At 34.2% G+C, this 24,799-nt stretch overlaps 6 protein-coding genes across 21 annotated transcripts in view; 3 read left to right on the top strand and 3 right to left on the bottom strand.

Annotated features, from left to right (window-relative positions):
• Nucleotides 1-10,684, bottom strand: part of Atg18a (Autophagy-related 18a) — a 39,035-nt gene extending 28,351 nt beyond the window's left edge. For 2 of the 14 annotated variants that reach the window (XM_065347194.1, XM_065347278.1), the window contains exons 1-2: nt 9,240-9,535; nt 3,016-3,573 (exon numbers count right to left, since the gene is read on the bottom strand). In XM_065347194.1, coding sequence (XP_065203266.1) covers nt 3,016-3,080 — 65 coding nt within the window. In that variant the 5' untranslated portion in view covers nt 3,081-3,573; nt 9,240-9,535. Of the gene's footprint in view, nt 1-3,015; nt 3,574-8,755; nt 8,771-9,239; nt 9,592-10,510 lie in introns of those variants that run through there. The other 12 variants (XM_065347286.1, XM_065347295.1, XM_065347254.1 and 9 more) reach the window with 11 other exon arrangements.
• A 422-nt stretch (nt 10,685-11,106) lies between these two features.
• Nucleotides 11,107-13,397, top strand: LOC135833474 (monocyte to macrophage differentiation factor 2). Its single transcript, XM_065347324.1, has 6 exons — nt 11,107-11,435; nt 11,507-11,624; nt 11,708-11,865; nt 11,944-12,112; nt 12,193-12,276; nt 12,351-13,397. The coding sequence occupies exons 2-6, from the start codon at nt 11,517-11,519 to the stop codon at nt 12,564-12,566; spliced, it is 735 nt and encodes a 244-aa protein (XP_065203396.1). The 5' UTR covers nt 11,107-11,435; nt 11,507-11,516; the 3' UTR covers nt 12,567-13,397.
• LOC135833466 (methylglutaconyl-CoA hydratase, mitochondrial) lies at nt 13,383-14,832 on the bottom strand. Its single transcript, XM_065347312.1, has one exon. The coding sequence runs from the start codon at nt 14,422-14,424 to the stop codon at nt 13,552-13,554; it is 873 nt and encodes a 290-aa protein (XP_065203384.1). The 5' UTR covers nt 14,425-14,832; the 3' UTR covers nt 13,383-13,551.
• A 155-nt stretch (nt 14,833-14,987) lies between these two features.
• Nucleotides 14,988-15,692, top strand: LOC135833490 (large ribosomal subunit protein eL34-like). The gene is made up of 3 exons (XM_065347356.1): nt 14,988-15,183; nt 15,274-15,471; nt 15,558-15,692. Exons 1-3 carry the CDS (start codon nt 15,119-15,121, stop codon nt 15,649-15,651), a joined length of 357 nt encoding a protein of 118 aa, XP_065203428.1. The 5' UTR covers nt 14,988-15,118; the 3' UTR covers nt 15,652-15,692.
• Nucleotides 15,693-18,791: 3,099 nt separating this feature from the next.
• On the top strand, nt 18,792-21,935 carry LOC135833387 (tRNA (uracil-5-)-methyltransferase homolog A-like). Of its 2 annotated transcripts, none has more exons than XM_065347172.1 (10): nt 18,792-19,053; nt 19,159-19,431; nt 19,517-19,690; nt 19,759-19,911; nt 19,977-20,184; nt 20,262-20,389; nt 20,457-20,710; nt 20,789-21,020; nt 21,159-21,351; nt 21,437-21,935. In XM_065347172.1, the coding sequence occupies exons 2-10, from the start codon at nt 19,159-19,161 to the stop codon at nt 21,769-21,771; spliced, it is 1,950 nt and encodes a 649-aa protein (XP_065203244.1). In that variant the 5' UTR covers nt 18,792-19,053; the 3' UTR covers nt 21,772-21,935. The 2 variants fall into 2 exon arrangements, with proteins under 2 accessions (XP_065203244.1, XP_065203253.1); XM_065347181.1 differs by having other exon boundaries at nt 18,792-19,060.
• ND-ACP (NADH dehydrogenase (ubiquinone) acyl carrier protein) lies at nt 21,791-23,149 on the bottom strand. 2 transcript variants are annotated; one of them, XM_065347337.1, is made up of 4 exons: nt 22,846-23,149; nt 22,508-22,642; nt 22,130-22,217; nt 21,791-22,062 (listed from the first exon to the last, which is right to left on the bottom strand). In XM_065347337.1, exons 1-4 carry the CDS (start codon nt 22,996-22,998, stop codon nt 21,971-21,973), a joined length of 468 nt encoding a protein of 155 aa, XP_065203409.1. In that variant the 5' UTR covers nt 22,999-23,149; the 3' UTR covers nt 21,791-21,970. The 2 variants fall into 2 exon arrangements, with proteins under 2 accessions (XP_065203409.1, XP_065203417.1); XM_065347345.1 differs by lacking the exon at nt 22,508-22,642 and adding an exon at nt 22,337-22,456.
• Between the last annotated feature and the right edge of the window lie 1,650 nt (nt 23,150-24,799).

Raw genomic sequence — 24,799 nt, 5'->3', positions numbered from 1 at the left:
CATTTTTATTGAAATTGGGAGGGGGGAGGGAGGTGTAACTTCAAAATTTTTACCAGCGGACTGTAATTTATTTACAATATCTACACCAATTTTTGACCATTTTCAGTCATTTTATGTAAATTTTACAGTTTCTATGAAACTTCACGTAATTTTCGCCAAATTCTACTCCACTTTTGTGACATTGAATTAATTTTATGGATGCTTTATTATTTACGCAATTTACACGAAATTTTGCTCAAATTCTAAGATACTTTAATCATTTATGAGCATTGTTTTTACGCCATCTCATTTTATTTCGTTTCATTTTTGTCACAATTTCATAAATCTTTTAGTAATTTTCAGTTCTTTCAAAGCCAATTTTACCATTTATTTTTCTGGGGAACTTGCTGTAATTTTCTCAAATTTTCATTAATTTTGGTAATATTTGACCAATTTTTAGCAGTTTTCATCTATGTATTTGTTTGGAATTTGGGCATTTCTGTTTTTATCAAAATTTCATCAATTTCCCTATTTTCAAGACATTTTCACCTATTTTCATGCAATTTTGAAAATGTTTGATCGAATTTCAATCATTTAGGCGATTTTTGAAAGATTTCAAGGATTTTGTCTTTTTCAGAAGTTTTTAAGTACATATATCATTCCGGCTATAATTCTTGAAACTGTGCTTATTTAGGCAGATTCTACCCATAAAAGAAAAATTTTTTAAAAATTTCCACAGACATCAATTTTTTATTTTTATTTTTTTTGATTTTCCCAAACAGACAGGGGGCCTCTATACAAGAGAGCCATACATCATTTGGAGGTCCAACGAGGATTTTTTCTTTAAATGGGGGTTATATAGAAATTCTAATGCGGAAATAAGATATCTCCAAAACATTCTCCCTGATCTATTTTTGATTTTCCCAAATTTGGGGGGGGGCTCTATACAAGAGAGCCAACATCATTTGGAGGTCCAACGAAGGGTTTTTCTTGAAAATGGGGTTATATAGAATAATTCTAATGTGGAAATAAGATATCTCCAAAACATTCTTCCCGATCTATTTTTGATTTTCCCAAATTGGGGGGGGGGGCTCTACACAAGAGAGCCAACATCATTTAGAGGTCCAACGAAGGTTTTTTTCTCGAAACGGGGGTTATGTAGAATAATTTTAATGTGGAAATAAGATTAATATCTCCAAAAAATTCTCCCTGATTTTGACTGACTTATTCTCATTTTTTCCGATTTTTTTCAAATTTGGGGGCTCATTTCTATGAGGTTAATATGGTTCGAAGGGCCAGAAAGTTTTTTTTTTTTTGAAAAGGGGAATGTTCAAAACTATGCTGACGCAAAAATAAAGAATAATTTTAATAAATCGAATTCCTAAACATTTTTTTGTTTTTTTTTTCAATTTGGGTGGGAGGGGGTTACTGGCACAACTTTTTTTGCAGACAGGGGAAAAATACGAAATAGAGAGTTATTAATTCTCTCACTCGAGGTACAGACAACTTTGGAGGGGAGGGGAAAGGTGGAAAATTCCAACTTTGCAAAATAAGGGTACACCCTACTCCCCGTGCCTACACTACACCTAGTGAAGGGTTTTTAGCAATTTTTTCAAAATTTTGATACCAAAGCTTCAATATCTCTTTTTGACATTTAGAATCGATTTTTCCATTGAGTTTGTCACCTCACACAGCTTCATATGAGCCCCCCCCCTCCACGTAGCCAAGATTTTCTCAAGGTGGGGCCAAAACCAGATATTTATGCATGAAAAATCAAAATTAGAGGCAATTTTCTGAAAACCTTCCGACTCCACATTTGTTACTCACCTCACCTCACCTCCAACACCTCCACTGCATACCCAACATATTCGCATTCAACACTCCACAAACCTCTTCACCAAACCACTCAGCTCATCATCGCTTTCGTACTTCTTCAACAACCAAACCAATTGCATAACTACATCACCAGAGGGCAAAGACTCTCGTGGTCTGGCTCGTACGAGTACTGTACTTGGTCGTTCGTACACACAGCACACACTAAACAGTAAACATACTGACACACTAAAACAGTTTCTCTGGTCCGATGCTATGGTATTGGCCAGTGCAAACAGCCTGCTTCGTTTTACCTCTCTACACTCTGCAGCCAGAGCCTCTCGTACTCGAAGGCCCATGGTAATTATGTTATTGTTACATGGCCTCTGTGTTATATACTCTCTTATGTACACACCACGCACACTAACACCGCGATAGATAGGACACATTTGAACGAACGAACGATCGACGATTATTAATATACAAACACTGGGCTCGAGACCGAAAGGTGCGCGAAACACATATCTCCTGTCTCAGCGAGTCGAGTTCGCGCTTTTCCCCTCAGCCCTCTTCATCACCATACAGTACGGTTTGCCACCTTCTCAACATTGGCCATGCGTTCGTCGATATCGTTGTAGGGACGACGCTGACGCTGGCTCTGGCTCGCGCGAAGAATCCGTACAAGGTAATCGACGAAGGTCTTTTTTGACTCAAGTTGAGACGAGAGAGAGAGAGATAGAGAGAGAGAGACGCCTGCACAATCCATCATCCATCAGTATAGTATATGTTGGTCATTTTTCATTCGATAAGGTGCTGGTGCTCCTTTAGCTACATAGGTATAGTTTAGAATCACCCTGTAGGGTTTTGGATCGAGTATTTGGGCAAGAAGGTGGACAGGAGGACGCAGGTGGTCAAGTTTTGGGGAGATGGGCGAAATAGGTACGTGTGTATAAGTAGGTCGTTCGTTGACAAGGTGTTTAAATAGGGAATAGGTAGGTACCTACTTAGTTATCCGGGTAATCAAACAGATAGGAAAGAAGACAGGCAGGAGATTTGAGTCACTCTCGATTCACATGGATCAAGGTAGGGGGAGGGGAGACAAATTCTGGATCCTCGACTCAAATATCCAGATATCAAGATTAAGGGACAGGCAGGCAGGTAACCAACGCACAAAATAATCAGAAAATGATCAAACCCAAAAAAAGGGCCACACCATAGACTTACTTTCGACAATTATTCTCAGCATTTGTAAAGCTCATATGCAAAATATCCGCAGTATCGATGTTCATGGTACATATAGTTCGAAGCCCTTAGACAAGAGGGCACCGTCGAGTCGTCGAGGCGTCCGATCGAACGAATCTTGCACTGAACTACGATCGCACAACGATCGCGAAAACTCGAATACACATCACAAACTCGATGGCTCAGCTGATAACGATAGCACACACAGTATAAGTAGGTACTATAATAATACGTGCATCGTACATACGCGAAACACTACGTAATCTCGAATCAATTATGCCGCCGACATCGACATAAAAACCGACAACATTTCGTAATCTGAGAACAAATAGTACTACTTAGTACGTGCCAAAGTTGTTTAGACCAAAATTATTAAAGCCATCAAAAAAAGTACTAATAAAATATTGGTCGCGATAAAATTTACACCACTAGGTATAGTACCTAGTTTTTTTCCAATATTTACCTATTTCAACTCGGCTTATCAACGATATTCGATTATCGCGCGGCGATTTTACCCTTTAATCTCGTCAATACGGTAATCTGTAAAATACGAAGAGAGGCCTGTGATTGTGTGAAGATGTCCTATTTCTAGGCGAAATGTCACAGTTTATATAGGTGAAATTTCGCGAAGAAATTCAAACAAATTAAAGATAAAGACACACATACGACGAGTGTAATATTCGCCTAAAGAGATTATCTACAGAAGATGATGAGACTAGGTTGCCTGATGGTAGTAGAAGAAAAAACCCTATTAACATAACGTTAACCCGAACATTAACCAATTACCACCTTTACACGTTGTTTTTTCCAATCGTTCCGAATCTATCGTAATGAAACCGGTTCGTCAACATGCTCGTCGAAAAATATGGCATATATTGGAAATTAAAATATTAAAGTCCACGCGAACTATGCGTAGGTAATAATCAATTAAGGTCAAAATTTTTAAACTATTTTTAAATCTACGCATTAGAAAATTATTCCAGACGAGAATCTAGGTGTTTCACGCACACACATTGTAGCTTCTTTGATATAGTTTTGATTCATTTTTTGGACACAGGTAGCACGAGAGTGTTCCCTCTTTTTTCTATTCGCTTTCTTTTCTGCAACCAACTAATACTGACGTGGTTCCGCAAGTACAATATACAAAAGACCACAATAAACATCTGGCGCCATCACCTATCACAGCACCTTTCTTCCACATGGAACCATCATACGTATTATCGAGTTTTTCGCCAGCTAGCCAGCCAGCCAGCCAAACTCTCGCTCGAGCAACAGATGATATTGAGAAAAGAAAAAAAAAACAATTTTTTCAAACAAAAGACACCAGGGTGTCTAACAAAATTTCTCCGAAGAAATGCAGTACTTTTACAGTACCTTTTGCATTACCTCTTTTTTTTAATCCAGCTTACACCGACCCCCCCCCCTTCAGAAAAAAAATATTTTTGAAACGGTTGTAATTTGTCGATAAAATTTTTACAAGTATTAATTTAACAAGTGTTGCCATCTTTTGAGGTACAAAATGAACATTTTTTTTTAAATTTTTACCAATTAATTTATTTTGAGGTTTTTAAAAAATTTTAAATCAATGATTCTGAGAAAAAATACAGTACTTTTCAGGCAAAATGCAGTACTTTGCAGTACTTGCAGTACCGAGGATTTCAATGCAGTACTTTTACAGTACTTGCAGTACCTGCAGTACCTGTTAGACACCCTGGACACAGAGACGAGCCATGAAAGCAATGAGAAAGAAGAAGAGATGCAGGACGTTGTTGATCGAACCAGTTTCTTTATGAACAACTTCGGATCAATGGGGGTGAAAAAAAATTTTGAACCATTTTTCCCAGCAACGAGAACGATATCCAGAGACAAAGTAGTAAATACATATAAGAACACAAAGAAAGAAGAGAGGAATGAACCAACTGCGGTGTCAGAGACACACTCTCGACCAATTTCCAACTCGTTTGAGAAGACAGAAAGTGAAAAAAATCACATAAAATTTACATACTTGAAACTCGCAGATGCAATTTTAACGACTAGAAATTTTTTCAACGAATAAATAAACGAGAAACGGAAATTAAAATAAAGGTACCCATAATAAAAGAAATTGAAAATGGCGACACGAAGAATAAAATCGCAATTTCAAAAATGATAAACTGAAATGAAACGAACGTAACAAATTGTTGAAAGAAGAATAGAGTATAGAGAGGCGGGAGGGGAGGGGGGTCACCAGAAAATACACATTTTTCTCCATTTTGAGAATTGGGAGCAGTTAGATTTTTTGTCTGCTGTTTTTTTCGAATTAGTAAGGTGGGACGAAGGGAGGGGTTCACCATCATCACTGATATTCGAGTTAAGAATGTTCTCCAATCTTCAATCCTTCAACTTTTCGAATAAGAACAAGGAAGGGACACACAGTGATCCAGATGGCAAATTTAATCCCACAGATTTACGTATAAGACGTCGATTTCATTTTTGATGAATTTTTGACACCGAACCCCAAAATAAACCTCTCAAAAAGAAAGGGCAAAAATTGATCATTTTCGAGGGAGGAAAAAATGGTATCAAAACGTAAATTTTTTGAGAGCACAAAATTCATTTTTAAAGACCATTTCGCCCCACATTACAAACTGGTACCCAAAGGACGAGAGGGGCTGTGCAAAAATGAAAAAATTCAAAAAGTACAATATGGGTATCAAAATGTGAGTTTTTTTGAAAACGCAGAATTCATTTTTGAAGACAATTAGACCCAAAACCACTAATTTAACAATTCAATTTTGAAAACGAGTACTTGGATCCCAAACCTTTAAAAAGTTTCATAAAATACAATTGAAATCATCGTCCTCAAAAATCGACACCTATCGACCTACATTATTGTGTTTTTGAGAAAATTTCGAATTTTGTGGTCCCTTCCTCCCCCTCCCTCCTACCGAAGGATTATTTTAGGTCTTATGTAATTTTATTCGTAGGATGTGTAGTCTCAGCCTTCCTTCTACTTTTCCTTCATCAAAAACATCAATTTTTCTCAGATGAAAAATTAATAAAATTTTCAACGTTTTTTTCATCGATTTGTTTTTTGAGAAAAACTAAGTCTTATGCGTATAAAAAAAGTAGGTATAAATGACGAACTAAATTGCAGGGTACATCATAAAAGTAATATTTTCCAATTTTTGAGAAAAATTAAGAACCCCACAAAAATAATTATGGAGTGATTAATTTTTCTCGAGGAATTAAGCTTTGTTTTCAAGAAATTTTCAACAAAATTCAAGAAGCTAAACCTCATTAAATAATTCCTAATTGAAAACTTACGCAGGAAGACAGGTAGGGAAGAGAGGGTAATAGTGGAGGGGGATTGGTTCTCCAACAGCTTGAACGAAGAAAGAGGGAAAATGCAAGAGAGAGAGAGAGAGAGTTTATTAGAGAATTCGACTTCAAGAAAATGACTGTCAGACCTCACAGACAATTTTTTTTCAAAAAAAGAGAAAACTTTAATCAGCAAAAAAAAATTAAGAAAGTTACAAGACGAGGACAAAACATTCAGATGCAGAAAAAAAAATACAAAAAATCCAATAAAAAAAGTAAAAAATACTTTTTGACAATTACTGGCAAAAAATGACACTTACCTATTATCAAATTTTTATCAAAAAATCCAGACTGTAATTCTTAAAATAAAAATGAGAATTTTGGCCAATATCTGGCAAAAAAGCTAGATTTTGACAATTTTAGCAAAAAATTGAGCTTTTTATTCAAAAGTTATTGGCAAAGAAAAACGAAACTTTCAGGCGAGTTTTAAAATTGAAAAAATTGAGATTTTTTGGAATTTTTTTGTAAAAAATTACAATTTTTAGTTATTTATAACAAAAAGATGCTCTCAACAATTTTTCGAAAAAGACGAGACTTTTAGACAAGTTTTGACTTTTTTAGATTAAAAAACAACATTTTTTCAGAAATTTGGAGAAAAATGAGCATTTTTGTCAATTTTTGGCAACAAAACAGATTTTTGGAAATTTTTGGCAAGAATCAAAAAATTAACAACACTTTTTGGCAATTTCGAACAAAAGCTAAAATTTTCAGCCATTTTTGGCAGAAAACGAGACTTCTAAAATTTTAGCCGAAGGCAGGGCTTTGTAACGAATACTTTCGTAAATTGTTCACTTGTTGAAAATGTTGAAATTATCAATTTTTTTTCTTCAATAGAGCCAAAATTTGAAAAAATTTGAATTCTTAAAAATTAAAAAAACAAAGCAACACGAGTAACAAAAATTTTGAAAGTAATGTTGGTATAATTAAATTACTCAAAAAGTGACCAAGTACGTGCTCAGGACCTTGAATCAGGAGGGGTGGTGAGAGGGGGGGCAATCAAATGAAAAAAATAAAATTTTCAATATCTATACTCTAAAATTGAACAAAGGAAAAAATTATGAAAAGTAGCATCATTAATGACCAATGACCATTCATCCAATTATTTGTTTATCTACCATTAATAAGGTGCAGGTCATTAGATTACGGTTCCGCTTTTTCATACCCTCACCTCTTCCCCCTCCCTTCCCCTCCCCATTCTTGGAATTTATGAGAAAATAACACCATATTAAACCGAACCAAAGATACGAAAGACCAAAAAAAAAAAAAAAAATGCAATGAATTGATTTCTTATCAAAAATTATAAATATATGTTTCAAAATTCATCAAAATACCTTTCTTTTCAAGAAAAAAACTTCCCTGGTCCCCTAAAAAATAATGTCAGTCACCCTCTCCCTGCACAAAGCTCTCCAAAGATTGAAAAAAAAAAACGAAAGAAATTTATCCAAAAATTTCTGATTAACCACATAAACTCACTTTCAAAAAACCCTCCCTGATTTCCCTGTTATTTGCAGGCGTAGTTGGAAAAAATAATGGTGAAGGGGGGGGGGAGTACTAAGAGAAATTCCGATGGCAAAGTGGATTTTTCTTTCAATTTTTCAACTTTATTGAGAATTCGTACAAGGGAATCAACATTGTTTAGGGGACCAGAGGAAATTTTATCTCAAAAATATGATAATTCAGAGTGATTCTGACGAATAAATTGAAACCTTTTTTTCAAAAATTTCAATCATTTACATTTCTTTACCATTTTTTGCAATTTTATGGTGCTGTGAACAGGGACTTTAGCATACAACTTAGTGAGGTAGGGGAGGTTTTTTGGGGTGATGGGAGGGAGGGGGACCATTCAAAGAATTTATCACCCACAAAATACGAATTGAAATTGTTTGAAAAATTCGTCGACTTTTGATCGTCAGCATGGAAGGAATTAGAGTTATCAAGTCAAGCTCGTAACTATTGCAAAAAAAAAATAACTTATTATGAAAAACAACAAAAAACCAAAATAGGAAATGTATTGTTACGTCGAAAAAACAAAGATATTAGATTGCAAGTTGCCAAAACTGCGATTTTTTCAACCAACAATCGTCATTCCTGGTAAATTGATAAGTGAAAGGAAACGAAACACAAAAATCAATAACCTTGAACAATTGAAATTTTTCAACGGTCAAATATTTCGCAGATTTTTACATACACAACGAAAAATAAGGTAGGTAGAGGTACAACAAAGAGAAGTAAATATAGAACAGAACTCGATACAGAACAGAAGTCGTAGATAGTATTTCGTTATAATAGGTAAATTCTTCGAGTTCGCAGACAAAGAAAAAAAAAATTGGGAAATAATGATCGAGAAAAATAAGACACAGACGTTTACAAACCAACCAATCACGAAGACGTGAACTTCTTTACCACCACAGGGAGGCCATGGCGAGACAGAAGTATTGGCACTCGACGAATTGATTTTTCGAAAGGGCTAATAATTTACATAAAGAAACGTAACAATTTGCAAGTAGGTAAACCCAGCAAAAAAAAAATAATCACTCCGAACTGTTTGAAAGTATGTACATCATTTTCAAAACTCATCGAATCAAAAATCAAAACAGGAAGAGTTGAAGATCAGATGGGTGAAAGAGTGGTGAGAGGTGGGAGGGGGAACACACCGTTTGATAGGAATTTCCACCATTCAGCATTCGATGATAAGGCAAGCACGACGAATCACAACATGCGATGTAATTACATAGTAAATAAACCAATCTCGAGTCTGAAAATGGAACTGAAATTATGTGAAAAGTTTTCCAAACAATCGTGTACTTTGAAATTTGATAAAAATATTATCGATTTTAGAGACATACACACACAATCACAGTCACAGGCATTGAAGTATAACCAAAAACACTTGGAAATTTTTCAACCACAGCTGCATAGTGAGCCCATTACGAACACATATACGAACCACTACAATAACCAGCCTTGTAGCCTTTTAAAATCAATAACACATACACAAAAGAGGAGAAAAAAAATTGCACTGAGAATTTTTTCTATGTGTATACAACGTACGATTAAAATGGTTACTGAATTACTGTAGTCGACAAACGAACATGTTATAGGAACATTGTACAAGATCACGTCACGTTCGTGTTCGCGAAGTTAATTTAAATACAGACTTGTCTCGGCAAGAATCATCCAAACAAACGATAGCTGCAGCTCGAGTTGCGCATTGAATATTACACCAGCAGATAGATAGAGATAGGGTATTTAGCTATACTATTTGCTCGGACGATACGAATGCGATGATGATAACAGAAAACCGATGAAATACTGTTATAATTCTCCCAAGTATGCAAATACTACTCGAGTTTCAGTGTTTCTCCCAGTACTACTATAATATCTTCAAGGATACACCAATCTTTGGTTTAGGTAATTACCAGCACCATGTCCAGCAGTAAAACCTGCGGTGGTGTATGTAAACATAGCTGCGTTATTATTGATATACTGTACTGTACGTAGACGTATAGTGATGCAGTACGAAGGAACTTGCATCGTAAAAAAAATTACGTTATTTGCAAAATACACATTAAAACGATCGGAGTAAATTTTACGTCTTAAAATGCAGACGTTAATCAAATACTTTTGAAAACATATTACGTAACAGGTTCATATACTACGAATAAATTAGATGGCAAGTAACGCACAAAAAATTATTCGTATTGCTTTGTACTGTACTACGTTCTACTCCAATAATAACGAAGCTTTTTTTGGCTAAAAATACTCCTCAGCGAGTTCAGGATACTGGTAGCAATCTAATTTTCCATCTCGATATTCGTTTACGATTATTAAACATGATAGCTTCGATGATCAGAATTTATCATCAATGTAAACTAATGATAAGATCAGGTTCCAGGGACAGACGCTGTCTCTTCGTTGCATTGCATATTAGAGATGACAAAATGATACGACGAATAGCTTGAAAATATCCAGACGAATGAATTTGACCGTAGAACAATGCAGCAAATTATATATAAGGATGATGTAAATCAACGAAGGAAGAATTATTTTGGTACAAGTTGCAGTTATAAAAAATTAAAACGCAGTAGTTATACAAAGTAAATACAGTTCAACTTACGTGCAATCTTGATTGAAGTCGACATAGTAAATCTCATTATTTGTTTCAGTGTTCATTAGTATTTATATTAAAAAATTAAAAAGACGAACATGTCAATATTCACAAAAATTAGTACGTTTTTTCCACAAAGAAACACAATTATTTGTTCTTCCTAAATGAACACAAAGTCCTTGAAAATTGCGTTCAATTTCAATTTTAAATTAAATCAGCTGTTTGGAATAATAAAACACGAGCGATGTTGCCAACTTTCGATTCGTTCGATTGAAAAACGTTGGTTGGGATTTTGAAAAATAATTATAATCGATTTATTTCGATTAATTTTCAATTTAAATTATTAATTAACTGGTACATTAAAGTAATTAATCTACAAATCTTCATTTTTCGTAGAAATAAAGAGAAAAAAAATTAAAACAAAAAAATCTAAAAAACGTAAAGCCAATTTAATTTTTGTTTTTTGGTAACACTGCGTAAATTTTTCAGCTTTTTCGATCAATTTTCGTTTCTGCGTCGGCTCGTTTTACGTAATTACCCCAGAATTACCAAAGTTTTTACAAAATAACGGCTTGAACCTTAACCTTGGCCACAGGCGCGTAATTAGGTTGGCTTTTGAATTTATTGATATTTTTTTCTGCAGTATCAAGCTTTTCAAAGGCAAATGAAAAGCTTGAAAGCTCGATTGTGATGCAAGTTTGTCTTATGTAGTATTTACCTTTACGCTTTAAATTCCATCTAAATGTGTTCTTTACGAAGATGAAATAACGTAGAATCTCAATCATAATCTCATGATTTATCTTACATTCCTCATCATTTGTACGAGAGAAAATCCATTTCCAAGTGCATTTCCCTTTAGCATAAAATTTAGATAAATTCAATTATAACTATTCCAAGTTACCATTTTTTGTAACAGTGAAAAGTTACCATAAGAGTAAGTACAAAATATCTATCGCTAGTTACTGTGAGTGATACTTTAAAGTAATCGAGTTTTGTTTGCCCTAGATCTCAGAAAATGAACAGCCACCACTGTTCCCATAGTTGGATGATGAATAAAAGGCTGAAGGGTAAGCCGTATACACCCACCGAAGCAGAACATATAGCCAATATCTTCACTCATGCTGTAAGGATCTCTAAATTAATACTCTCAGCGTTCGAATCCCCTGACTGAACTCTCAGGACTAACTTATATATTTGTTTACCCAGGCTATGGTGCCAATCGCTGTAATAGCAGCTATAATCTTGATGATCAATGCTTCCACCACGAATTTGTTCTTCATCGCAGTCATGTACGGTTTGAATTTGATCATTTTGTTTTTCATTTCGGCTGCATTCCATACCGCGTTCTACTTTAATGACGACGTGTAAGTCAATATTTGCTCGAGCGTTTACTCTCCAAAATATGAACGAATATCTTCAATATTTCTATATGTATTTTACAGAAGATTAATTGAAAAGCTGAGAAAGTCTGATCGTGCTGTAATTTATATATTTATCGCAGCTTGCTACGCTCCATGGTTGATGCTGGTACAGGTTCCAGAACAGCAGATGTTTTCCAATTTGCAATGGGTGATGTGGCTATTCGCTGGCCTCGGGGTATTATTCGAACTGGTTTGTAAACTTGATGAATGCTACTATGAAAATTATCTGCTTCGTTGGAAATTTAAAATAATTTTTTTTTTTTTTTTAAGACTTGCAGTAAGAAATTTCCACTATTGGGGATCATTTGCTATGTGCTATACGCTGTACTTCCTGCTTTATTTCTCGATTACCAAGTGAGTTTTAAAAATACTCGAATGGCAGCTTTATCGAACAGTCCAATCTGAATGATTTTTTTTTCTGGTTACAGTTGAGTTTTCCTGGTATTCCGGAGCTGAAAGTATCAGGAGCATTGTACCTGATAGGAGTTGTATTTTACAGATGCGACGGTATTGTACCGTTTGCCCATGCTATTTGGCATTTGTGCGTTATTTTAGGTGCCGGTGTGCATTATGTGGCTGTTTTCAATCATTTCTACTCTGCAGATTCGAGCGCAGGAGGTGTTTCAAAGATGAGTGAATTTTAATAACTCTACCGCATTGGCTGTTATGCTCTCTGAGTAATTTATAATGTATTTCGTTGCCTTGTTATATAAGTCAATGTGGTTGTATTGTTTTCTCAGAACGCCTCGAATTTTCCATTATAGATTCCAAATTATTATATGGAACAACGATTAGATAACCCTTCCCTGGCGATTTATTTCGCTTCAATCTAGTCTACCATATAATTCTTAAGTTTACCAATCTCTCTTTTTCTTTTTTTTTTCTACTTTCTTGTTAGCACCGTGTTATACCTTTCACAGTATTTATGCGAATTGACATCGCGACTACGAATAAAACTAGTCGATTTGTTGGAAAAATCAAACGGACGTGTAATTAAAATTATAATTAGGTTAATTTGTCTTCTTCTTTTTATTCCAATTTATTGTCTCATATAAATTCGACGAACTTTGAACGTTCTTTTATATAGTTATTTAATTTATTTATTTTGCAACATTGTGATATAAATTATTATTAATTGTTCGAAGACGCGCGGTGAGTAGTTTGTACTAAGGACTTTGATTACTTATGTTTGTAATTGATTTTTTTTTTCGTGTCCGTCTTCCAGTGGTGAATGAAAATTTAGATTAAAGTTATTTAAAATTTGGGAAACAAGTATTAATTACCTACAGTGCACCATTTCTTTTTAATTAATAGTTTCGCGTAAATTTCCACTTCTTGAATCCTTCTGCCTCATTAGAAAATTACATCGTGGAATGTACTTAAAAGTCGAATAGAAATAATTGTGATATGATACTCTTCCTTGTACTTTTAAATTATACGTGTCTTTAAAGAATAAAACATTTATTGCTGTTGAATGGATTTATTATTATTAAAATTGAAAGAAAAAAACAGTCGAATATACAAAATAGTATCACAGAATATAGGTAATGATTGCATAGACATTTAAACCCTTTGACCCGTTCTCTTATTATTAATAATACGATTATATTCGTTGTAATTACGAATCCATCATTCGCCGATATATTTAGGAGATCGTTTACTTAAAAATGCAGCCAATCCTTCCAACCTGTCTTTGGTAGGTATAACTTGAGCATAACACGACTCTTCGATCGCACATCCGGTATTCATATCAACTTGAAGACCTCTATTGATGGCAGCTTTAGCCATCCTTATACCAACCGGTCCGTTGGGTAGAATTTCTTGAGAAATTTGAATTGCTTTTTCAAAAGCTGCACTGTTCGAGGCATCTTGTTCGACTACATGATTCAATACACCGTAACTCTTCGCTGTATCCGCATCGATAACTCGTCCAGTGAAAATTAATTCTTTAGCTATGGATGGACCGACAATCCTCGGCAATCTTTGGGTACCTCCGGCACCAGGAATAATAGCCAATTTAGTCTCGACTAAACCGAACTTGGCGTTATTGGCAGCGACTCTTATATCACAAGCTAGAGCTATTTCGAACCCACCTCCGAGTGCAGATCCATCTAAGGCAGCAATCACTGGAATAGGCGTTGATTCGATTTGTTGAGTTAGAGCTCGGAATTTACAAACGGTTTGGTATGTTTCTGAGGGTGACAGAGTGGTCCTTTCTTTTAAATCGGCTCCGGCGCAGAATATGCCTGGCGTTTGACTACGTACGATGAGAACTTTGGCAGCTTTATCGAAGCTTATGTGATCCAAAGCTTGAGAGAATTCTTTGATCATGTTCCTGTTCACTGCATTTTTCACCGAGGGTCTGTTGAAAGAAAGGACGAAAATACCTGAATTGGCGCCGTTGAGAATATCCAGTTTCATATCTGTCAAGCTGCTGGCGTAGTTTGTCGAGTAGTGTTTCATTTTACATATCACTTGAGGAAGCACGATTCTTTTGAACATTTTTTAACACCAAAGAGTAACAACGAACTGAGGAAATGAATCAGTATTGTGGCGAATGTGATGCACGATTTCAGTACGGAATTTTGGAATTTGTATTCGCTAATGTTATCTTTCTAGTAAATTTGTTAATTTATTACTCGTTTTATGAGATGTCAAAGTTTATTTATTCGGTATTACGTTTCGTAAACGACTGTCGGTTTATTGCACAATGAGAGATGATACTGATAAGGTTTTAGGAAAACATTCAGACGTTTTGTGACGATGAAAAACTTTGAGCTTTTTCTCAGATTATGTTTGGACAAAGTTTACTCGCGACAGGTGATTCATAAGATCGAATTTCAACGTACAAATTAATTTTTATGAGAGAAAAATTAAATTTTCCATTATTTTTTTGAAAAAATTTTCTTATCACATTCCAAGGTCTGATAAATTTCAAAGGTGTAAACTAAAAATAAACACAAATCATCAATGCTCGTCGCTCATTGGCTGATGGATGTATGACGTATGTAAAAGGTGCCATGTGTCATGTTTTTTTTTACACCACCTCAAAGCCAATAAAATTTCCACAACTGAAAATTGAATGGAAGAAAACACTCTTCCAACTTGAAATTATTTCTCAAACGCACGATAAAGAAATTTATCGAAAGTTTCTTTTATTAATTCTACAGTATTACGCTGTTAATCAATTGTAAAAATGTCGCAAAGTGTAGTTTTACGTCGACGATTGAGTTATAACACGAAATCAAACAGGCGCCGACAGTAAGTACCATCTCTCTCAATTGCCACATTATCACGAGTTTCAGTTGGAAACACACGATATTAATTTATTGCTTACTTACTTTTATACAGGGTGAGAACTCCAGGCGGTCGCCTCGTTGTGCAATATCTGAAGAAACGGCCATCAGTGCCAAAATGCGGTAATTGTAAAATCAAGCTACACGGTATCAAGCCCGCTCGATCGGTCGAAAAATCTCGTATGTGTAAACGTGTGAAAACTGTAACTCGATCTTACGGAGGTGTATTATGTCATAAATGCGTTCGTGAAAAGTGAGTTGAAGATTTGAATGAGTTTCGTTTCGATATTTCATATTTGAAAGATCAGCTATGCTAATGTCTATTGTTCTGTTTTGCAGAATTATTCGTGCTTTCCTGATTGAAGAGCAGAAAATCGTTTTGAAAGTAATGAAAGCTCAGAAGAAAGGTGGTAAAAAACCCGTTGTAGCGTAATTTTATTCGTAATTATGGAATAAACGTTGTTTTTTATCTAATCTGTGTTTTGATGTGTTGATCGTCGTAGCTTTCGAATTGTAGTATTACAAATTTACGTGTAGACAGACATGATTCATTGAACGTATCATTGTATTGAAGTTGTAGTTGAATTCGTTTTTCTTGAGAGTTCATTGAGTGGTTTATCTAAAGAAACCTGACGAAGTATTGATTGTTGTAACAGTCTTCGATTTTTTAATGAATTCAATTGATACGTCTTGAAGCTTGGTGTTGTACAATTGTCGAATTAATTGGATCGAATCATAAATTTTGTTTTGCTCTGTTTCATTCTAAAAGAGTAACGTTTATTTGGTGTTCGTAAAAAACTAAAAATTTGAAGAAATTTTTTGGGAAAAGAAGGGGGAAAATATGAAATGAATGCTTTTGTCTTTGGATGTTTTGGCAAAAAGTAGGAATTTCTAATCGACATTTTGCAATGATTGAAACGTTTTGAAAACCTTAGCAAAAGCTGAGACACAATTTTGAGTTTGGCTAAAAACAGAACTCTCGTCGACAATAGTAAGACTTTCAATTGATAATTTCGATGGAAAAATGTAACTTTCTGCCAATTACAACAAAAAATTGGTTTTTCATGTGTAAATTTTGGTAGAAAACCGCCCTCTTCATTCTTTTTATATGTATACCTTGGCAAAAAAAAAGACAAAACTTTTTGGTAATTTAGGCAAAGAAACACGATTTCTAACTTGAGCAAAAACCATCGACCTTTTATTCTCCTCGTTTCAAAAAGGTCAAAAAAGTTCTTCGTTAATTTTCTCAAATTTGTCGAATCGTCGAGAAGATTTTGCTCAGCAGTTTTGTTAAAAATTGTAAGAGGAAGTCACATTTTCGCCAAAATTATCAAATGGTCTTAATTTTTCATAAAATTGTTGGAAAGTCACATTTTTTGACTAAATTTTCAAAGTTTCAATTTTTGAAAAAATTATTGTGATAAAAGTCACATTTTTTGGACTTTTTTCTGTTTTTTTTTTTTTTTTTTGAATGTTAAAATTACCAAAATGTTTTATTTTCTGCCGAAGTTATCAAACTCAAAAAAATCCTATGTTAGAAAGTAGGCTGAGTAGGCTATCATTTTTGCCAGCCTAGTCCTAATTAAGTAGTAATTTTTTCTAACATTGTAAAGGGGACAAAAAACTACAAATTTTCAAAAAAATCTATTTTTCATAAAAATTACCTAAATTAAAAAATATGTCTTTTAGCAAAATTATGATACTTAGGTATTGTTTTTTTCTGTTGCCAATATTGCCCAAATATTTTTTTGGCAAAAATTTTCAAAGAAATGTAGGTAACTTTTGTAAAAATTGTCCAAAAAGTTCTGTATTTTGATAAAAGGTCGATGGCAAAAACAGGGCTTTCTAAACAACTACCTACTAGCAAATGCAAAATCAGCAAAAATTGGCACTTTCTGAAAATTTTGGTCAAAAATTGAACTTTTCTGACAATTTTGACCAGAAAAGAACGTTTTCCCGCAATTTTAGCAAAAAAAAATAGCAACTTTTTGGCAATTTTTATTAATAAAACTTTTTGAAAATTTGAGAAAAATAAGGATAAAAAATAAAAAATAAGATACTTCAGTTTATTAGTTTTGACTAAAAAAAAAAAAATGAGATTTTCTCAATATTTTGGCGATTTCGAAAAAAAAAATCAAGATTCAAGAGTTATCAATTTTTAGAAACTATATGGATAGCAGCTGAGTCAAAAATCAATACTTTTTGGATACTATGGATGGAAAAAAATCAGTTCATCAGGCATTATGACGTTTTCAGTTTGATAATTTAATTTTGACAAAATGCAGAACTTTTTGGACAATTTTTACGAAAGTTGCATTTTTTTGAAAATTTTTGCCAAGAAATGGAACATTTTGGCAATTTTGACAACAAAAAAAAGCAATAGGTACTACGTTTCATAATTTTGCTAAAAGACATGATTTTTTTAATTTAGGTAATTTTTATTAAATTTGGATTTTTTTTTGAAAATTTGTAGTTTTTTGTCCCCTTTACAATTTTAGAAAAAATTACTAATTACTAGGCTGGCAAAAATGATAGCCTACTTTCTAACAATTTTGGCAGATATGTAACTTCTTTAACAATTTTAACAAAAATTAGGATTTTTTTGAGTTTGATAACTTTGGCAGAAAATAAAACATTTTGACAATTTCAACTTTCAACAAAAAAAAAATGTCAAAAAATGTGACTTATCACAATAATTTTTTCAAAAATTTAGCCAAAAAATGTGACTTTTTAACAATTTTATGAAAAATTAAGACCATTTGATAATTTTGGCAAAAATGTGACTTCCTCTTACAATTTTTAACAAAACTGCTGAGCAAAATCTTCTCGATGATTTGACAAATTTGAGAAAATTAACAAAGAACTTTTTTGACCTTTTTGAAATGAAGCAAAACTTTTTTTCTGGCTATAACTGAAAAAAAGACAAAATTTTAGGTATTTAAGACAAAATCCAGTAGATATAATGATTGCATTTGATCCAGTCGTGATCAGATCTAGACATTCCAATGTTCCAACTTCCCCTTGGAAATAAGCTTTTTCAATTTTCAAGTATTTTGCAAAAAATTAAGACTTTTCTGATAATTTTGACGTAAACCTAGGACAAAAATAGGATAACAAGACAAAATTGGGGAAAGCAAGCTCTGAACCATTCCATCGAGATTTAAAGAATCTGCCTATCTTGAAAACGAAAAAAATCATTTCATCTATTCTTCATTCATTCATCTTCATTATCTTCTTGAAAGTATTCAATTTTTAGAAGTCCACATAAAACTTGAGATGTGATAATGGAATTCAACTTTTCGAACGTGGAAATCATCAACTCTGACGAATTAAAAATGATCGGTTGATCACTTGAATAAAAATATATTTGCTTACAAACTTACAAAAATAGGTAAGTATTTGTAATTTCGAATATAAAAGTAGGTATCTAAATAAATACCTATCGATATGTCCATCTAGGTAACTAAAACTCATAATCTTCATAACATTACATATTTACATTACAAAAATTATTAATGAGAATGGTAAAGATGAGAGATGAATTCGATAAGATTAGGGCACTCGGAACATTCAATCCCCATCGTCAGTATCATAAGTGAATTAATTTCCTGAATACTTGGCTCTTGGCTTGGCTCATTTTCCAAAAAATTTCAATCATGCAGGGCGAAAAATTTAGCAAATCGATAATTTCAGTTCAAAATATCCCTTCAAGTAGAAAAATTCACCAACATTTTTATTTCGACTAAAAAATTTTCTGAAAATTGTTCTTATCCTTCCGGCTTCCGCCACCTCCCAGAAAGATTATTCAAAACTCAAGATTTCACAAAACTCACAGGTAAGAGGTAAACAAAATCTCAACATCCATTGGTCAACTCAGCGATGACGTCACTACTTACTGATATCAATACACGTGTTTCAATTGTTATCAATTTCCAAATAGATGACTCTAGAGATCAAGATCAGCGTTATATTTCACGCTCATGTGTTCATATCGTCGATAATTTACTGCAAAATGGAATCAGTGCCAGAAGTACCAGTCTCCGAACCCGAACCTCCAACCAACTGTACCGACGAAGCCATGGATATGGAAACAGCAACCGATCCACCGGCCAATTCCACCGACGAAGCTTTCGCATACCTGAACACTGATCGTTTCACTTCAGAAAAATTCAAAATCGAAGTTCGAGGATTACCTAAAAAATACGGCATCGGTGTGAGTACTCCTTGATCACTTCTTCAACTCGGACATTTCGTTCAAACAACCGTACTAAAATATACCATCTACTATATTGTTTTAGGAACTGAGGAAACTCTTGAAATCGAAACTCCAGTTAGACTGTTGTAAAATAAAACCTCCTACGAGAAACGGCGGCTCCTGGTTATACTTGACTTTCCGTTCCGAAGATGAAAAACAAAAGGCTATCGTTACTTTGGACGGTTTCGTTTGGAAAAATCGCAAATTAACTGCTCGTGTGAGTAGAGTCTATTCTGCAATCTCTCCAGAGACCGGTTTCATTACACTGATAGAATTATTATTTAGCCAGCTGCAGCAGTCGCCGATCCTTATTTCGCCAAACGAAAAACATTATCGAAAGAAGCCCTCGAAAAACAAAAGCTAGCTATGCTCATGTCACCCGACGAGTTGATTAAAAATAGCACGGTTCCTTTATGGAATATGCCTTACGAACAGCAAGTAATACGTAGAGAATCTTTATATTACATTAGAATCGTTCGAATTTCTAATACATCTTATTACAGTTGGAATCGAAAGTAAAATATATTAAGGCAATTCTGGACGACCTGAAAGAAAAAATACTGCACGATAATAAACATTCTAAAGCAGGAAGTTGGCTGGAAGAACGATGTAAGCAGAATAACGATAGTATTTGCGAAGTAACTGATGTCAGACACGTTCCTTTAGAAGCGATTTCAAAAGGGTACAGGAATAAATGCGAATTCAGTATTGGTAAGTGTAACGAACGTAGAGAACGTATCGAAATCATTTTAGCATAATTATAGCCTCGTCGTTGATTTTTTTTTCAGGAATAAACGAAGCAACCGGTTTGAAAACTGTTGGATTCAGGTACGGTGCCTACGTCGAAGGATCTACCAGTGTAGGATCAGTTGCCCAGGTACCCCATGTTCCTGATCGTATGAAAGAAGTAGTAAAAGTAAGCAAATACTCCTCTGCTGAGCACTGTTCGGTGACTTGGTCATCTAATTTGAGACCGGTTTCAGGTATTCGAACAATTCGTTCAGAAATCCGACCTACCTGTTTTCAGTCCAGTTCAAGTCAAAGGGTTCTGGAAACAGTTGACTGTTCGTTTAGGTATGAATACCGGTGAATTAATGGTTGTAGCTGCCGGTAACGCGGATAACGTTACTGCTGATCAATTGGCTCAGACTAAGAAAGATATCGTCGAGCTTTTCGCCGAACAAGATGGTAAAAGTTGTAACGTAACGTCGTTATATTTTCAAAATATTTCCACCCAGTAAGTGCTTCCTTCGTAGACGACTCTTCGTTGAATATTACTCCTCCTCGTGTATTAATTCTGAAATATTCTCAACAGGGAACGTAGTTATGATATGAAATCGTTAGAATTACTCGATGGAGCACCCACTATTACAGAAGTGCTGAACGGTTTGAAATTCTCCATATCACCTTTTTCTTTCTTCCAAATACACACCGCTGCTGCCGAAATACTCTACAATTCGGTTGCCGAGCTCATACCTTCTTCTAAGAAAGTTACCTTGCTTGATATCTGCTGCGGTACAGGATCTATAGGATTATGTTTATCTAAAGTACGTATTCGAGGATTAGCTATCGACTCATTTTATCATCTTCTCACATACCTACTAATTTTATTATTTTTTCTTTACATTTAAATAGAATTTCTTCAATTTTTAGATCAATTAATTTCATTTCTTCTATTTTTATAGAAATGTGATCAAGTAATCGGCGTCGAATCCGAACCATCGGCCATAGAAAACGCTAAAATCAACTGTAAACAGAATAACATCGATAATTGCGAATTTCATCTAGGTAGAGCCGAAGATATACTCCCTTCGATTATTCCACAAGCTCGAAACGAAGAGATAATCGCCGTTGTGGACCCTCCCAGAAACGGTTTACGTAAGTGTACTAGCCTAACGAGTAACGATCTTTGAACGTTCCTTTAGTGTTTCTGTTCTGATAAGCTCTTTTATTTTTATTACAGATAAAAAAGCTATCTCGTCGTTGAGACGAACGAGTGGTATAAATAAGATAATTTATATGTCGTGTAGTCCGAAAGCAGCACTGGTGAATTTCATAGACCTGGGTCGACGACCTTCGAAAACCTTACTAGGTGCTCAGTTCTTTCCAACGATGGCTATCCCTGTTGATAATTTTCCCCACACGAATCACAGCGAGCTGATTTTAGTCTTTGAACGATACAACGATACTACGCAGCAGAATAATAGCTCGAGTCTATCAGTACCTGTAGTTGTCGAGCCACCTAACCAATGTATGGAAGCTTCTGAGAAGTGTGTTGAAAACGACGTTACCTCTTGAGTGAAAATATCAACTCGACTGAAAGTATATTTTTATATTTCAACTTAAAAACATTACATAACGTGTACGCCTAAGCTGGAAAAACTAGCACAACAGTAATTATTTTCTTATCATTGTACACAGTACAAAACATAGATGTAAAATAAACCGTTTATTTGCATCTACTAACATTTTTAAAAATTCAAAAACACGTATTTTATTATTCGTAAATGTCTTCTCTATCAGCGACATACTGTACAATATCCTTAGGGGTCATTAACTTTTCGGCGTGCTGATCGGGAATTTCGAAACCTGCCGAACAAACGTATGGTATTAGTACGTGATTACAGAGTATCTCAGATGATAAATCATGTATTACCGAATTCATCTTCCATGGCCATGATGACTTCGACATGGTCTAACGAATCCAACCCAAGATCATTCGTAAAATGGGAGTCCAAAGTAAGCTGAAAATCGAAACACAAGATCAGAATACATATACATGCCTAGATCAGTTCAACATTACGTTTTACTTTGTCGCAGAAAAACCTTATAGCAGAGTGTTAACCGATTATAAACAGTATACCTTCTCCGGATCAACCTTATCATACAGTTGTAGAACTAACAATACTCTCTGTCTAATAAAATCAAAGGTAAGAGGATTTTTGACCGCGTATCCACGTATCGGTGTAAACAAAAAGTTCGTCTGCAACAAGATAAAAACGATCCTGCTGTAATACTAAATGAAAAAGAATACCTTGTCGGCCGTTATTTTGTCATACGCCTTGCACACTTTCAAAACTCTTTCCTCAACTTGAGCTACTGTCAGTCTATCCCATGGCGGTTTATCACGATTGCTGATCCATCTAAGCTGTTCATACAAACAGGACCACTGGCCAAAAACAAACAAAATAAAAACCATAAAGGGGTCAAGCGGCTAACATTTTTCAGCAGGGAGAGAGATGATTATTCTGAGGATTGCGGCGCTATCGTGTGTGGTATCTCGATAGCGCCAGCAAACGAGTATTGAATGCGTACAGGCATATCAACGATTCGAGTAAAAATTGATGAATAATTTAAACGAAGTTACAATACCTGTGTTGGAAGTATTTGACTGCGTAATCGGCAATTATTATTTATATCGGCTAAGGTAGACTTATATTTATAGAGTACCGCAGAAGGCGATCTTTTGTTGATCTGAACGATAGTGTTTCGAATAGGTAACGCGCGTTTTAAGATTAAAGACATTTTGATACCGGTGCGTTGACGAGCGAAGAACGATTTAATCACAATTATAGCGACATTTTGACAATTTTTAAACGAAAATTAATGAAATAATGCGACTTTAATCACTACGGTACGGTCCTCGGTGTTAATTTTGAAGAACAAAAGCAGTGTTGTAAAGGTCGGCGATGTTGAAACGCTAAAGCGAAACGATGGAAATTTTCTATTTTTTGAAATATTTTTAAAATTGATGTTATACGATTTAATTATGATTGCAAAAGAAAGAATATACGGTATGGAATATATTTAATTATCAAAAATGACAATTTATGGTTCGAATTGCTCAAAAAACAGTAGTTTACAAAAAATTTCAGAACAACGATGTACTTTGTCTAACCGACGTTCAGTCGAAAGTCGAAAATGAAAACTTCTGATCTATTTTGAACTTTTTTTCACAATTTGAACTAAATTATTCAATAATGAGAAAACATATCGCTTGAAATTAGTCTCAAAGGACGGATTTCACTCAAAAAGAGAATTTTTAAAATTTTTTTGAGAGAAAAAAAGGAAAATTATTTCCTGCTCAAGAACTTTGCACCAGAGTCTGTTTTGTCAGATCGTAGGTGGATGAAGTGCATTTTTTTTCTTGAGTTGAAGTGTTGAACCAAAATCTAAAAATCATCTCATCTCATCTCATCCACAAGATTAATATTAAATAATTCAACATCAGATCTCCTGATCTCCATCATTCAAATAGTCAAATATATAATATTTTTAAAAAAGAAAAGAAAGACGAAAGAAAACAAAAACGAATAAAAAATTTAATAATAGGTAGTTAGGTACCTATTAAAAAAATTCAAAATAATTGACACTTTAATTCAACTAATGAATTAATGAGTACTCTCAACCTCTCAACTCTGCTCTGCCACTCTGGAATGATGAAATGATTATTGATATTAATTTTTAAAAATGAGAATAAATACAGGGTTTGCATTCAATTTTTTCTAAAAAAATTACTTCGGTGACCAAAACAGTTTGAAAGAATAACCACAATGTAAAACAAACATTAATGTAGGGAAAATAATGAATGAGGAGTTGCAAAAACAAAAACTAGTCTGATTATGAAGCCCATGAAGGTTAAAAAGTTGGGCCAATATTGCTACTTTTTGAAAAAAGCGAAACTTTTTGGCAATTTTTGTCAACAAAGGAATATTTTTGCAATTTTGGCGAGTAAAAACAATTTTTGTTAATAAGCAATCTTGGCGAAAACTCGAAAAGCAGTACCTTTTGGGAATTATTGACAAACGAGTGATACTTTTTAGTAATTTTAATTTCTGAGGGGGAAAAACCGAAGATATTTGGGCGATTTTTGGGGGGAAATACTTTTTAGCGATCTTGCAAAAAAATGAGAATTCGTGGGGAAAAAAAGCAAGAGCAAGAAATCAAGAGAATGCATGACTAGGTATGGCAATTTTTTAAAAAAATAATCAAAGTATGATCTTTTGTTAGGTAATTAATTAGGGGGCAAAAAATGATAAGTACCTGGTTTCACTTTTTCTGCCGTTTCACTAATTTCAATCAAAAAAGCGAGACTTGGACAATTCTAGAAAAAATGAAAATGCTTTTTAGACTACTTTGAGAATCACATATTGTTGAAATATCTTCAAGATTTTGACAAATTTTAGCAAAATCAAAGGCTTATTAACAATTTTTGCCAAAAAAGCTGAAATTTTAGACAATTGTTTCAAAAAATGAAGACTTTTTGGAATTGTTGTAAAAAAGGTCAAATTTGTCATTTGTCAGAAATTTGGCTAGAACGTGAGTT

The sequence above is a fragment of the Planococcus citri genome, chromosome 1 (assembly GCF_950023065.1).
Source record: "Planococcus citri chromosome 1, ihPlaCitr1.1, whole genome shotgun sequence".
NCBI lineage: Eukaryota > Metazoa > Arthropoda > Insecta > Hemiptera > Pseudococcidae > Planococcus > Planococcus citri.
Note: the sequence above shows the minus strand (reverse complement) of the source record. Positions and strands in the feature narration are given on the sequence as shown.